The sequence below is a fragment of the Pipistrellus hanaki genome (genome assembly GCF_964339955.1).
Source record: "Pipistrellus hanaki genome assembly, chromosome: 5".
Classification (NCBI taxonomy): Eukaryota; Metazoa; Chordata; class Mammalia; order Chiroptera; family Vespertilionidae; genus Pipistrellus; species Pipistrellus hanaki.
Genome location: NC_140507.1, coordinates 84,774,021 through 84,786,055, shown reverse-complemented (window position 1 = coordinate 84,786,055; position 12,035 = coordinate 84,774,021). Strand labels below are relative to the sequence as shown.

The 12,035-nt window shown below is 57.0% G+C and overlaps 1 protein-coding gene across 3 annotated transcripts; it reads left to right on the top strand.

The window, feature by feature from the left end:
- The first annotated feature begins 4,788 nt into the window (after positions 1–4,788).
- EGR3 (early growth response 3) lies at positions 4,789–9,564 on the top strand. 3 transcript variants are annotated; one of them, XM_084885425.1, is made up of 2 exons: positions 4,789–5,459; positions 6,837–9,564. In XM_084885425.1, exons 1-2 carry the CDS (start codon positions 5,306–5,308, stop codon positions 7,844–7,846), a joined length of 1,164 nt encoding a protein of 387 aa, XP_084741551.1. In that variant the 5' UTR covers positions 4,789–5,305; the 3' UTR covers positions 7,847–9,564. The 3 variants fall into 3 exon arrangements, with proteins under 3 accessions (XP_084741551.1, XP_084741550.1, XP_084741552.1); XM_084885424.1 differs by lacking the exon at positions 4,789–5,459 and adding an exon at positions 5,753–5,774; XM_084885426.1 differs by lacking the exon at positions 4,789–5,459 and adding an exon at positions 5,918–5,970.
- Positions 9,565–12,035: the final 2,471 nt, after the last annotated feature.

The following is a 12,035-nucleotide window of genomic DNA, read 5'->3' as shown; positions in this document are numbered from 1 at the left end:
GCCCCCATTACCCCATCTTCTGTGGGTACAGAAGCTCTGCAAGCCCGAAATCTCCAGCAGTCCCCAAAAGAGGCTCAGCTTGGGCTCTGAGCCTGGAGCCCCATCCTCCAAATCCTCGTATCTGTCAATATGTCCCTTCTGCCAGCTTTCAGGCAAAACTCACCTAGCTTCAGGGCTGGCTGTCATTACCAAAGAAACGGCGGTGCTAGAGCATCAGGGAAGGCTGGCCAGGGAGAGTCCACCAGTGACCTACCCATCTCCCGTGTGGCACCCCAAAATGGAAAGCAACTGAAGACCCTTGAGAGAACTGTCATTCAGGAGTAATCCCACCGGAGTGGGCCCTGTACATAGTACCTGGTGCGATTTGAGGAACCCCAGACACTCTCTGTGCCCAGATCGCCCACTCTTTGTCACTGGGCCTGATATCCCACGATCAGACCTCATTCCACCAGCATTTATGAGCACCTACCATTTTCCAGGCATCGTGCTAAGCATTGGCCTTAAATCCACTGGGTTTATTACCCTCTCTAAGCATTTTCTTTTGAAATGCAAATACCCTCGGAGAAGGGAAATGCATTAAATCACTAATGCCTCAAAATAAGTTGGGGGTTTCTTTCTTTTAAAACAGTAGAGAAAGCCTGGACATCTTTAGCAAAAAGGGGAGCTAAAGTTCAGAGGGCAGAGGTGACTACAGAAACAGAAGCAAGACAGCAATAGCCTGGCCTTTTTCTGCGGTTGATATCTAGGGCCACATCTCCCCCTTCCTTTATCCTCTCACCAAGACAAGCACACCCCTGCCCCCACAAGCAGCCACAGTGCCCATAAGTGCAACGGGTAAGGCCAGCCAGATTCCAGAGAGCAGCCAGCGGCTGGGCGGCCTTGGCGCTGCTGCAGAGGGGTCTGGCCTGCCTTTCACCATCTCCAGGGTGAGGGTGCCCTGAACTAGTGCCTACTCGCTCCCCAACAAGTCCAGGGCTTGGAGTTCAGGTAATTAAGCCCTTGGCAATCTCACCTGGGCCCGCCAGTAAACCAGACAATCAACCCCAGCGCCTGTTCAGGAGGGAGAGAGAAGAGGAGGGGGAAGGGAAGGAGAGAAACTTTTTTTCTATGCTGCATCCAAGGCTTGGCAACCAGAAGGGAAAATGCTATTAGTCTACAAACAGCCAGTCCAAATACCCTTCCCCCACTCATCATACCCAGGGTCTTCCCCTTCTGCCACAGAACCCTGGTCTCCATCTGCCACCATCATCAGGGTGACAGTGGACACCTGTGTGGGCTGCAACCCGAACGGGAGCCAGGCAGTGAGGGCCTATGCTTGCAGAGACAGGCTTTCCCCAGCATGGCTCCTTCCACGGCAGAGGAGGGAGGGAAGGGCACTGAATCCCCCAACCCACTTTAAAAGCCATAGCCACCCTTTATGTGTGCTTCTAGAATGTCCAGAAGGGTGCTCCACACGCTCTTTTTAGAGCAACCGAGTGACTCGTTGGTACCCTGCCTTATTTCACCGCCAGCTACTAAAGGTTCCGTCTTTGCCTGGGCTCCCACAGAAGGCCATTCCTTAAACATCACTTTGGTGCAGGGCTCAGCAGGTTCCTGGCTCTCAAACAGAACTTTCTTTTCCCCTCTAAACAATAAACATTAATACTCTGGTATATGATCACACTGATATGGGATGGAGTTCCAAACGTGGCCCTTTTCACTTCCTCCTAAGTCACACAAGAGGAAAAAGCTGTTGTCACGTGGTAGGGTGGGGGAGAATACAATTGGACATAAATAATTGCCATTTAGTGAGTGCTTGCTAAGGGTCTAGCCTCAGCACTCTGAGGATTATCTAAGTTAATGCTCCCTAAAGTACTATTATTATCCCAATTTACAGACAAGGAAACTGAAGCTAAGAAGGAAATTTGTCCGAGATCACACAGAAGCTTTAATGAATATTTATTTGAATTGAAGACTCCCATTTCATGTCAAGAACTAGTAGAAAGGAGAGGGAAGATATGTGTCTTCCCCCCCAAAAAAACTATCCAATCTCACCAAACTATCCAATGCCCCCCCCCCGCACCCCCCCCCCTCCTCCGGAAACCGGCAAGTCCTGCTTGCTCTTCTCCTTGCATGTAACAAGTGCAGCTAGCCTAAAAGTCTCTGGGGTCCTCTCTGAAGAGGCCACACTCCTCCACCGTTTTAGGGGGCCCTGGAAGCTCCCAAGGATCCCAAACGTTCCCATTGCTTTCCTAACGCGGGTCTCAATTGAACAAAACTGGGGGGGGAGGGGGTCCTAGCTTCTCACTTTCCTCCCCTGAGGAGAGGTTTCAACAGGTGGGGAGGAGGTGCATCACTGTAGGGTCCTCCGGAGTTGAGCTAAGAAGCCTGGAAGTCTCTCCATTCCCTCCCGCCACCCCCGCAGGCTGAGCTCTGCCTCTCGCGGGGAAACCGGGGCACTGCAGTCAATACCCGGGCCTGCGGTTCGCCCAAGGCCGCGGACCCCACGGAGCCTCCGGGCCTGGCCCGCGGGAACGCGCGGAGAAGCCCCGCCACCCCGGGGTCACGCGCAGCCGGAGGCGCCGCAGCCGAGGACCATGGCTGGGGCCTGGAGCGGCCCCCCGCTTCGCCCCTTCGGCCAGGTCCGGGGGCCACTGGCCGGAGCCGCTGGCTACTATTTCATGCCCCCAGACCGCCTCCCGAGGTGACGCTGCTACAGCCTGCGCGGTTCCTTTAAAGGCTGCGGGTTCCGCTCGTCTCTCCTTTTCCACTGGATGCCAAAATATGCAAATCCGGGGACCGGAATCTGCAGCCAAATCAAGGAGAAGGGGCGCGGCCGACGCGTCACCGGATCCTCTCCTTGTATGGCTCTTCCCGGCTTGGCGCGCCGCCCGGCGACCCTCCCTGCAGCCGCCGGAGCCCCTCCTGCGCCCAGCCCCGCTCTGCCCGCCGCCCACGGCCGGGCCGGCCGCCCGCCCCCCCGGGAGGGAGCCGGGGGCGGAGGCGCTGCACGCCCTGATTCCGGCCCGAGCCCGGGCTGCAGCGCTCCCGCTCCCCGCGCCGCGCGGGCGGAGGAGAGCCCGGGGGCGCAGTGCTTCCCCGGGTTAGGCTGGGGGGAGCCTGGCGAGAGCGGCGGCAGGGGCGGGGGAGAAGGGGTGCGAGGGCAGCGGGAATCCCTCCGTTCCCAAGAACTAGAGAAGATCCGGGGGAGACGGACCCCTCCCACTCCCAGCTCTCCGCGGAGTGACACGGAGGGGGGCAAGCGAGGTTGTCATCCACCCCCACCGCTCTGTGCAGCCCGGGAGTTCCTCCCACGCGTTCCCCGGCCCGCGTGGCCCTCCCACGGCGGGAGGCTCGGGGATCCTCTCTGCCTCCTTGTCAACACTCCTCCCCCTGAGAAATGCACGGCTCCACCCCCCCAGCCCGGCTCCCCAGCGGGGGACACGGGATTCACCGCGCCCACGCGGCCACCGAGGAGGGAATCCTCCCACGCCAAGCCGGTGTGATTCGGGGTCGCTCCCCCACGCTCCCTCCCTCTCCTCCGCTCTCCCCGCGCCCGGCCGCGCGCGCTCCGGGAGCAGGCCTCGGGGAGCATCCGCCGCCCCCGGGATCTGCTGCCGCGGGAGGTGACAGCTCTCTCGGGCTGGCACACAGGCGGCCTGTGACTGCGGGGCGTCGGGGACAGCCCTGTAGGGGGCGATGGTTGGGGTGGAGACCAGGGGAGGCCGCGGGGAAGCCACCCTAGTGTCAGACACTGAGCTCGGCAAAGATCCTTGCTGCGACTCAGCGGCGGGCCCTTCCCAGGCGGCAGCAGACAGCGGCTGCGCCCCAGCCTGCTAGGCCCTCCCGCCGCTCCACGGCCAAAGGGGGTGCTCAGGAACCGTTAGCGCATTCATCGAGGGTTTGGTGCACGTGTTTCCTATCCGTTCAACTTCATTTTCTCTTCTTTGCCAACAAAACCACACATCTCTCGACCCCAAATGCGCGGGGTTCTTGCCTCCCGCTCAGTCTCTGCAGCTACTAATCTCCCCGCCTCGGCGCTCCACCAGGAGTCGGTGCAGGGGGCATGGAAAGAGGCGGGGGGGGGGGGGGGAGATCAGAGAGATGGGGATACCAAAGTTCTCGGGGATGTGCGACCAGGCATCCCAGACTCGCTGGAATCCTCCTCCGCGAAGGGACTCGCTTCCTTTCTCCGGGTCTCAGGCAAGGTCCCGGGCGGAGCGGAGCCGCAGCGCGGAGTCTGCGGGAGCGGTGTCGGAGGGCACGCTTTCCGGGTTCCCCGCAAGTTCCCAGGCTGCAAAGGGACGGTAGCCCGGGGTTTTCAATTCTCATGCTTCCTGCTACGGGTGTTGGAGCAAACACACACATACACACACACACACACACACACACTCCAGTCCGCGCCCCCACCCCGCAGTCCCAGCGGGTTCTCCACGTTGCAGACCCCAAAATAAACACGCAGACAGTTAAGGCTTTTTTCAAACGCTCGCTGCGAGCTCTGCGCTTTGCTTTGCGTTCAGGTGCATCCCTCCGTCCTCTCTCCTCTCCGAAATGGATTTTCTTCTACTTCCCTATTTCTCTCTCTTTTTTTGCAAGATCCGCGCGCGGTGCGGTCGCCGCGCGCCGCCGGCCGCCCGCTTCCTGCTTTCTAATGTTCCATTGTGAGGAGCTTCCATTGTGACGTCGCGCCCCTTCGGCTGGGCTTTGTCTGTCCATATATGGGCAGCTACGTCACGGAGCTTTCCCGGGGCCCGGATAAATAGGCTGGTGGAGTTCCCTGGCTGGGAGCTTTTGGGCAGCAGTGAGCTTGCTAGGAAGCGGCAGGGCTGGTGGTGGCGGTGGTAGCAGCGGCGGCAGCGGCAGCGGCGGCGGCAGAGGCAGCGGCGGTGGCGGCGGCAGTGGCAGCGGCGGATCGGGGGGAGGGGAGGGGACCTCGGCGCGCGTCTGTTTGTAGGATCCATTCTGAAGCCGCGTCCGATCCCCTCCGCCGAGACCCCACCCCACCCCGGACCCCAGCCCGCCCCCCCGCACACGCCCCCCCGCGAGACCCAGCCTCCTAGGGCACCAGCCGGGCAGCCCAGAAGATTACCCCTCTCTGCCCTCTCTCCCCCACCCACCCCACCTCCCCCCCCCCCAAAAAAAGAAGATCCCCTCCTCTGGCCCACCCCTTCTTCCCCTTTTCCCTCTCTCCTCCCCCCGAACTTTCCCTCTCGCATGCTGTTCCCCTGCACCACGGATCGCCTCTCGGATGCCGCTCGCCTGGGAGCTGCGTTAGGAGCGGCGGCGGCGGCGGCGGCGGCGGCGGCGGCGGCGGCTCGCGGGTGCTATGACCGGCAAACTCGCCGAGAAGCTGCCGGTGACCATGAGCAGTTTGCTCAACCAACTGCCTGACAACCTGTACCCCGAGGAGATCCCCAGCGCGCTCAACCTCTTCTCCGGCAGCAGCGATTCGGTGGCCCATTACAATCAGATGGCTACAGGTAAGGGCGGCGGGGAGGCTGCGGAGCAGCAGCGAGGAAGGGAAGGGAGAGGAAGGGAGGAGGGAAGGAGCCAGCTAGCGATGGATGGATGGAAGGATGGATGGATGGGTGGATGGAAGGACGGATGGATGGATGGATGGATGGGTGGATGGATGGATGGGTGGATGGGGGCGCGCTGGGAATTTTCCAGGGGGCGAGTTGCTTTTCCCACCCACTCCCCGCCCCCCGCCCTCTCCGCTCGGGAAGGCTCGGTTGGCTACGCCACGGGAGAGGCTTCTGTTCTCCCGGGTGGGGGCAGCCGCCGACCGGAGGGAGGTAGGTGCTCGCTCGCGGCCCTGGGGTTCTCCACTCGGGGGGCGCGATCGCCGGGCTGCGCGCAAGGCGTGGTGCCGCCGTCCCCTCTCCCGGGAGGAGCTGAGCGTCCCCTTCACCCGCGCTCTCTCCCCTTATTCCCTCAGCCCCCCACCCGGGATGGAGCCGTGTGCGGCGTGGAGTCCCCGCGGTGGGAGAGGTACTGCGACGCTGCCTTTTCGGGGCGTTCAGCAAGCCCGTGGGGGTGCGGGGACGGTGGGGAGAGGGTCCATCCACGACGGGGCTGCCCCGGAGGTCGGGGCGGTGGGGGGCGATCCTTGGGCCGAGAAGCTTGGGAAGAGCGGCCACTCCCGCCGTGGAGACATCGGTGGATTTTCCGCCGCCCTCCTCCCTCGCCAGCTGGGCAGGGCTTTCTCCCACCAGCCAGAGCCTAAAGCTTCTTCAGGCCCCAGGAGACTGGGCCCGGGGGGAGGCGGCGGGCGAGCCCCCTGGGAGGGCAGCACCCCTCCGCGCGCGGAGGACAAAGCTCCGGAGCTCCCCGGGTCCCCGGCCCGGGCGCAGCGCGCCAGGCGGGCTTCACCGGGACAGGAGAGGCGCGGCGTCCGGGCGCGGACCAGGTTAGGGGAAGAGGCCGAGTGGCGTGCGCCGGAGAGGGGAGAGCCCGGCGCGCTCCCGGCCTGGAACTACCTGTGGCTGCAGCTACCTGCCCGCCCCACCACGAAACAACAATGCTGCTCGCGAGCGCGCGCGAGCACGAGCATGTGTGTGTGTGTGTGTGTGTGTGTGTGTGTGTGGTGCGTGAGTGTGTGCGCGGCGTGTGCGGTGCGTGTGCGGCAGCCCCTCCACGCCCGATCCGTAGTATTTCGCCGTCTCCAGGTTGCGCCCGGGAGCGCGGCGCCGCCCGCTTTGCGCCGGGCGCAGCTCTGCTCTTGCCCCACGCGCTGCGCACCCCGCCCGGGGCCGCGCCCTCCTCACCTGGGCAGGCGCCTGGGTACCGGGGCCCCGAGCCGGCTTCTGGCTGCTTCACTCACCCCTCCCCTCCCCTCTCTCCTCCGCTCTCCGCAGAGAATGTGATGGACATCGGCCTGACCAACGAGAAGCCTAACCCGGAACTCTCCTACTCGGGCTCCTTCCAGCCAGCTCCCGGCAACAAGACCGTGACCTACTTGGGAAAGTTCGCTTTCGACTCCCCTTCTAACTGGTGCCAGGACAACATCATCAGCCTCATGAGCGCCGGCATCTTGGGGGTGCCCCCGGCCTCAGGGGCGCTCAGCACGCAGACCTCCACGGCCAGCATGGTGCAGCCACCGCAGAGCGACGTCGAGGCCATGTACCCGGCGCTGCCCCCCTATTCTAACTGCAGCGACCTCTACTCGGAGCCCGTGTCCTTCCACGACCCCCAGGGCAACCCCGGGCTCGCCTACTCCCCCCAGGATTATCAATCGGCCAAGCCGGCCTTGGACGGGAACCTCTTCCCCATGATCCCCGACTACAACCTCTACCACCACCCCGGCGACATGGGCTCCATGCCGGAGCACAAGCCCTTCCAGGGCATGGACCCCATCCGCGTCAACCCGCCCCCGATCACCCCCCTGGAGACCATCAAGGCGTTCAAAGACAAGCAGATCCACCCCGGCTTCGGCAGCCTGCCCCAGCCGCCGCTCACGCTCAAGCCCATCCGGCCCCGCAAGTACCCCAACCGGCCCAGCAAGACCCCGCTCCACGAGCGGCCCCACGCGTGCCCGGCGGAGGGCTGCGACCGCCGCTTCAGCCGCTCGGACGAGCTGACGCGGCACCTGCGCATCCACACGGGCCACAAGCCCTTCCAGTGCCGCATCTGCATGCGGAGCTTCAGCCGCAGCGACCACCTCACCACCCACATCCGCACGCACACGGGCGAGAAGCCCTTCGCCTGCGAGTTCTGCGGCCGCAAGTTCGCGCGCAGCGACGAGCGCAAGCGCCACGCCAAGATCCACCTCAAGCAGAAGGAGAAGAAGGCGGAGAAGGGGGGTGCGCCCTCGGCGTCCTCCGCGCCCCCCGTGACCCTGGCCCCTGTGGTCACCACCTGTGCCTGAGGCTCGGGGACCCCCAGATTCCCACATTTCCCCTCTGCCCTCAAAGCAGCGGGAAAGCCAGCCACGGAGGCGCAGGGGCCGTGCTTTGGCCTCTCCATGGACCTAAGGCTCCTTGTCACTCTTCGATGTCCCCCGCTTCCACCCTTTCACCGGCCAAGGGGGGCCAGGGCCGGAGGCGCCTTCCTCTGGCTGTCTCCCACCCCCCTTTGGCCACGGCGGCGTTGAGGGTGAGAGAGTGGCGTCTAGCCCGCTTCGTTCAGTTCGGATCGTCTTGATCCAGGGGCCATGGGGGGGGGCGAGAAAAGGGGGGGGCCGCACCAAGGACTTGCGGGGGGACTGAAGGCGGGGCCCACGCAAACCTCGCCTGACCTAAGCACCTCAATGATTCCCCGTACGGCTCCCTCGGTTCCCCCTGGAAGACCCGAGAGGGGAGAGAGGGTAAGAAGCGCACCAAAGCGCAGAGCTTGCTGCCTGCCGCACGCACGCCTGCGCGTGAGGGTGCGTGCTCGCGTGAGTGTGCGTGTGCGTGTGTGTGTGTGTGTGTGTGTGTGTGTCAGACTTTTGAGCTGAACTGGGCTATGTGCACCCCAAACTCTTCCCCACGTCGAGTCCCCAGGCCTCTGGGGGCACTGTCCCAGGCTGGGTGCCTGCACGTGGCCAGATGAGACGGGTCTTCCATCTGCTCAGAAATAATGTTTCTTACAGAAATGCCTCGGATACCGCCCCTTAAGGTTTGGCCCCTCAGAACCCCACTTTTTCCGAGCACTTCCCTATGAGGCCTCAGAGCAGTTTGATCTGCAGGGAGAAGGAGCAGCTATCACTGAAACTGCCGTCTTTTTTAAAAAAATGTATTTCCTCAGCCTCGCTTTTTAAAAATCTAGGTCCTGAGTTTGCCCTCTACCCTTCCCCCACCCTCTCCCCTCCAAACTTTCTCCCATCTCTTTCAAAATCTTTTACCAGAAAGGCAGGCCTCAACCAGCCACCTATTTCACCATCTTTTTGTTTTCTCTCAATCACATATTCTTCTTCCCATTGGTGGTGGGAAAGCAGGCTCATTTTTGCCCCTGGCCACCAATAGGTAGACCTCAAATCTATGTACTAGTAGATGGTGTGTGTGTGTGTGTGTGTGTGTGTGTACACACACATACACATACACATACATATATATATAACATACAATATGTATTCCTAGCAAAATAAAATCTCTAAGGTACTTGGCTATCCAGTGCAGTGCATTGGAATAAAGAGAATTTGTAGGCATATACATCTTTAAATGATTTATTTTTTATGAAAATCTTAACTGATGAAATACCTATATATGTGTATATATATATACATATACACACATACACATCTCTGTCCAAATTTTCCTTAAAAGAGATGGGGATTTTTGCATTAATCCGTGTTGATTAATGAGGTGTATCTTTTTCATGCCCCAATTTCACCTTCTTCCTGCCCTACCTCAACTCTTCTCAGGCACCCCTCCACCCCAGCCCTTCTCCACACTGGGGGGACTCTTTTGAAGTGTAATAGTGGGAAGATTGCTCTCTGACACAGCTTCCAGCACAGTCCTGACTGAATGTACTGTTCCCTGTTCCCATTTCTCCTGTGGTCAGTAAGCTGCCCAGAGAGAAGGAACTAAGGTCTGGAGTTTACAGAATGTCTGTTTTTAAAGTCACTTTATGCATTATCCACCTTTTTTTTTTTTTTTTTTTTTTTTTTTTAAAGAAAGCACTGTTTTTCTTTGTATTTTTTTGTTCTTTTTGGTGGAGGAAAAATAATACTAAAAGGAGTCCAGTGAAGGGGGAAATCAAAGATCAGGCGGGTTGTGGATTTCCAGGTACTTGGACTTTTCGTAGGAGAGAGAAGAGAGGATGAAGTTTGCCAGGAGGGCTCATATTTTTTCAGCTGAGGGGTGAAATCTTTCTTTGCAGAGACAGTATTTTGCTGAATAGTTTTTATAATGTGATGATTATTAAAAGCAAAATTTTTGGTCACTTCAAAGCCAGGAGGAGGAATCAAATATCCTTTAATATTTTTTCCTTGCTCCTCCTGGCTTATGCATGTCACTGCATGATAACTCTGAGTTTTTCCTTTGTTTTAATAAAACTGTTCTCAGACATTTAAGCTAAACTAAGAGAAAAAAAATAACTTTGTTGCCAAAAGGTTGTGCTATCCAGATTTTTTATATGTCTGCATGTTTTAAAAAAGAAAACAGCAAAGAAAATGCACTCTAACTTATGTGAACTGAGAGGGGGAAAAATCAGGTTTTAAACAGGAAAACCTATGGGGAATGATATTTTTTGGAAGACTTTTGTATAAAGTTGAGTACTTAGAAAAAGACAAACCAGATGTAATATATTTTGTGGATGTTTTTATTTCTTGGATTTATAGTACCTTATACTAAGGTTAAAAAATATGCTTGATATTGTGAAAAGGTGAAATTCTTCACCAACATTTCATCTGCTCCTTTGTCACATTGTTATGCCAATATAATATAGTTAATGAAAACAGCATTTTTAAAAACTGAAATATTGAAATGGTGTAATGTTGTACCATTTGCACTGTGAGCAAATGCTAATACAGTAAATATATTGTGTTTGCTGACAATCAGCCGGCCTATAAATCTCCTTATTTTATTCCTTGTTTTCATAGCATAAAGTTTTGGTTTGGCCTGTTCTTTGTCTCATTTTGTTTTTGGCTGGTGGTTGGTTTGGTAGGTTCCTGTGCCTGGTTTGGCCGTTCTTGCTCTGAAAATTCTCGGTGTGGAAATGCGGAGTTTGGCGTCATTGGAAGGTGATCCGAATTTTGTGTGGTTCTGGTGTCTCCAGTGTTGCGTGTTCGCTGTGGTCCCAAGAGAATAGAATTCTCCTCCACCCTCTGGAAGCTTCAAACTTCTGGGAATATTAGGGAAACAGCTTAGATAAACTTCTGGGATTCAGGGCCAGTGGCTGAAACCTTCTGGAACCCTTCTCTCTGGTTTTCAAGGGTATTTGAGGGAAGAAAGGAGGAGATGGTCTGATCTATGAACTATTTCTCTGGGAGCACCAGAGCAGGACCCCGGAGGATCTCTACAGCCATTGTGAGTGGTGGTGTTGGGAAAACTTTTGAAGCTTGGAAAACAAGCAGAGACTTGAGAGAGGTTCTTCAAGGTTGGCCAGATAACCAGAGAGATTGGAAGCTCTTTTGTGGTCAGATAATTGGGGAGAGTTAGGTTTAACATTTTAGAACTTCATCGCCACTTGGACAGGGTTCTCCAGGCCTGGGAAAGGTGGTCTTAGCTGAAAAACCACTTTACGAAGTACCCAGGGCTCTGATGCTTTTAAGAGAAGGAAGAGCATTTGGGGTTTGGAGAACACACAGGGAATGTTTTATACAGCATTAACCCTTCAAGACTACAACTTCTGTCCTTTGTAAAAGTGATGCTTCCCCTCCCTGAGCTTTCTTTTCCAGGAACTTCCCTGTCCTTAACTGAGCTTATTTGCCAGAACTAAAGCTTTCTCCTGTAGAGATAGGTTCCTCCCATGTCCTTCCTATCCCTTCACCTGATTTCCTGTGGGTTTTAGAATCCTTTATCTCTGTGAGGCTTGTCGTAGAGCAGTCTTTGGACAAGTGAACCCTGTCCCTCTCCCCTCCACCCTGCCGCTCCTCTAAAGCACCCACCTGGGCTTCCCTTCCATGCATTTCCCTACTATCTGCCTTAGCAGAGTTTAGGGGCTTGGTGTATGAGACTGAGCTATGTACATGTAGCACTGCCTCTGACTGGGAGACAGTCTCAGTGCCTGAGACATCAACCAGGCCAGCCACACAGTGACAGAAATGTAGCGCATCCCTGCTCAGAAACTGCTGTTGCTGCCCCAATGCAGGCCCATCAAGGTAAAAAATGTGGGTGGTGTTTCTGGTTGGCTGTAGTGACCAAGAAGTTGAGGGCAGACTTGGGTGAAGGAGATGGGCTGTGGCTTTAGAAAAGAATGCTTTTGAAGTGAGAGATCAATAAAGAGAATGCAGTTTGGAATCTTAAAGTTTCTCACCCACACAATTCTAGGTCACTGGCTGCCATCTTGAATTCCCTTCTCTCACCTCATGAGACTTGCAAAATTCTAAACTACAACTTTATGTGCAGCCACAAGGAGGTGTCCTCTTTTTTTTTTTTTTCTTTCTTTTTTTTTCTTTTTTTTAACAAAGAGAA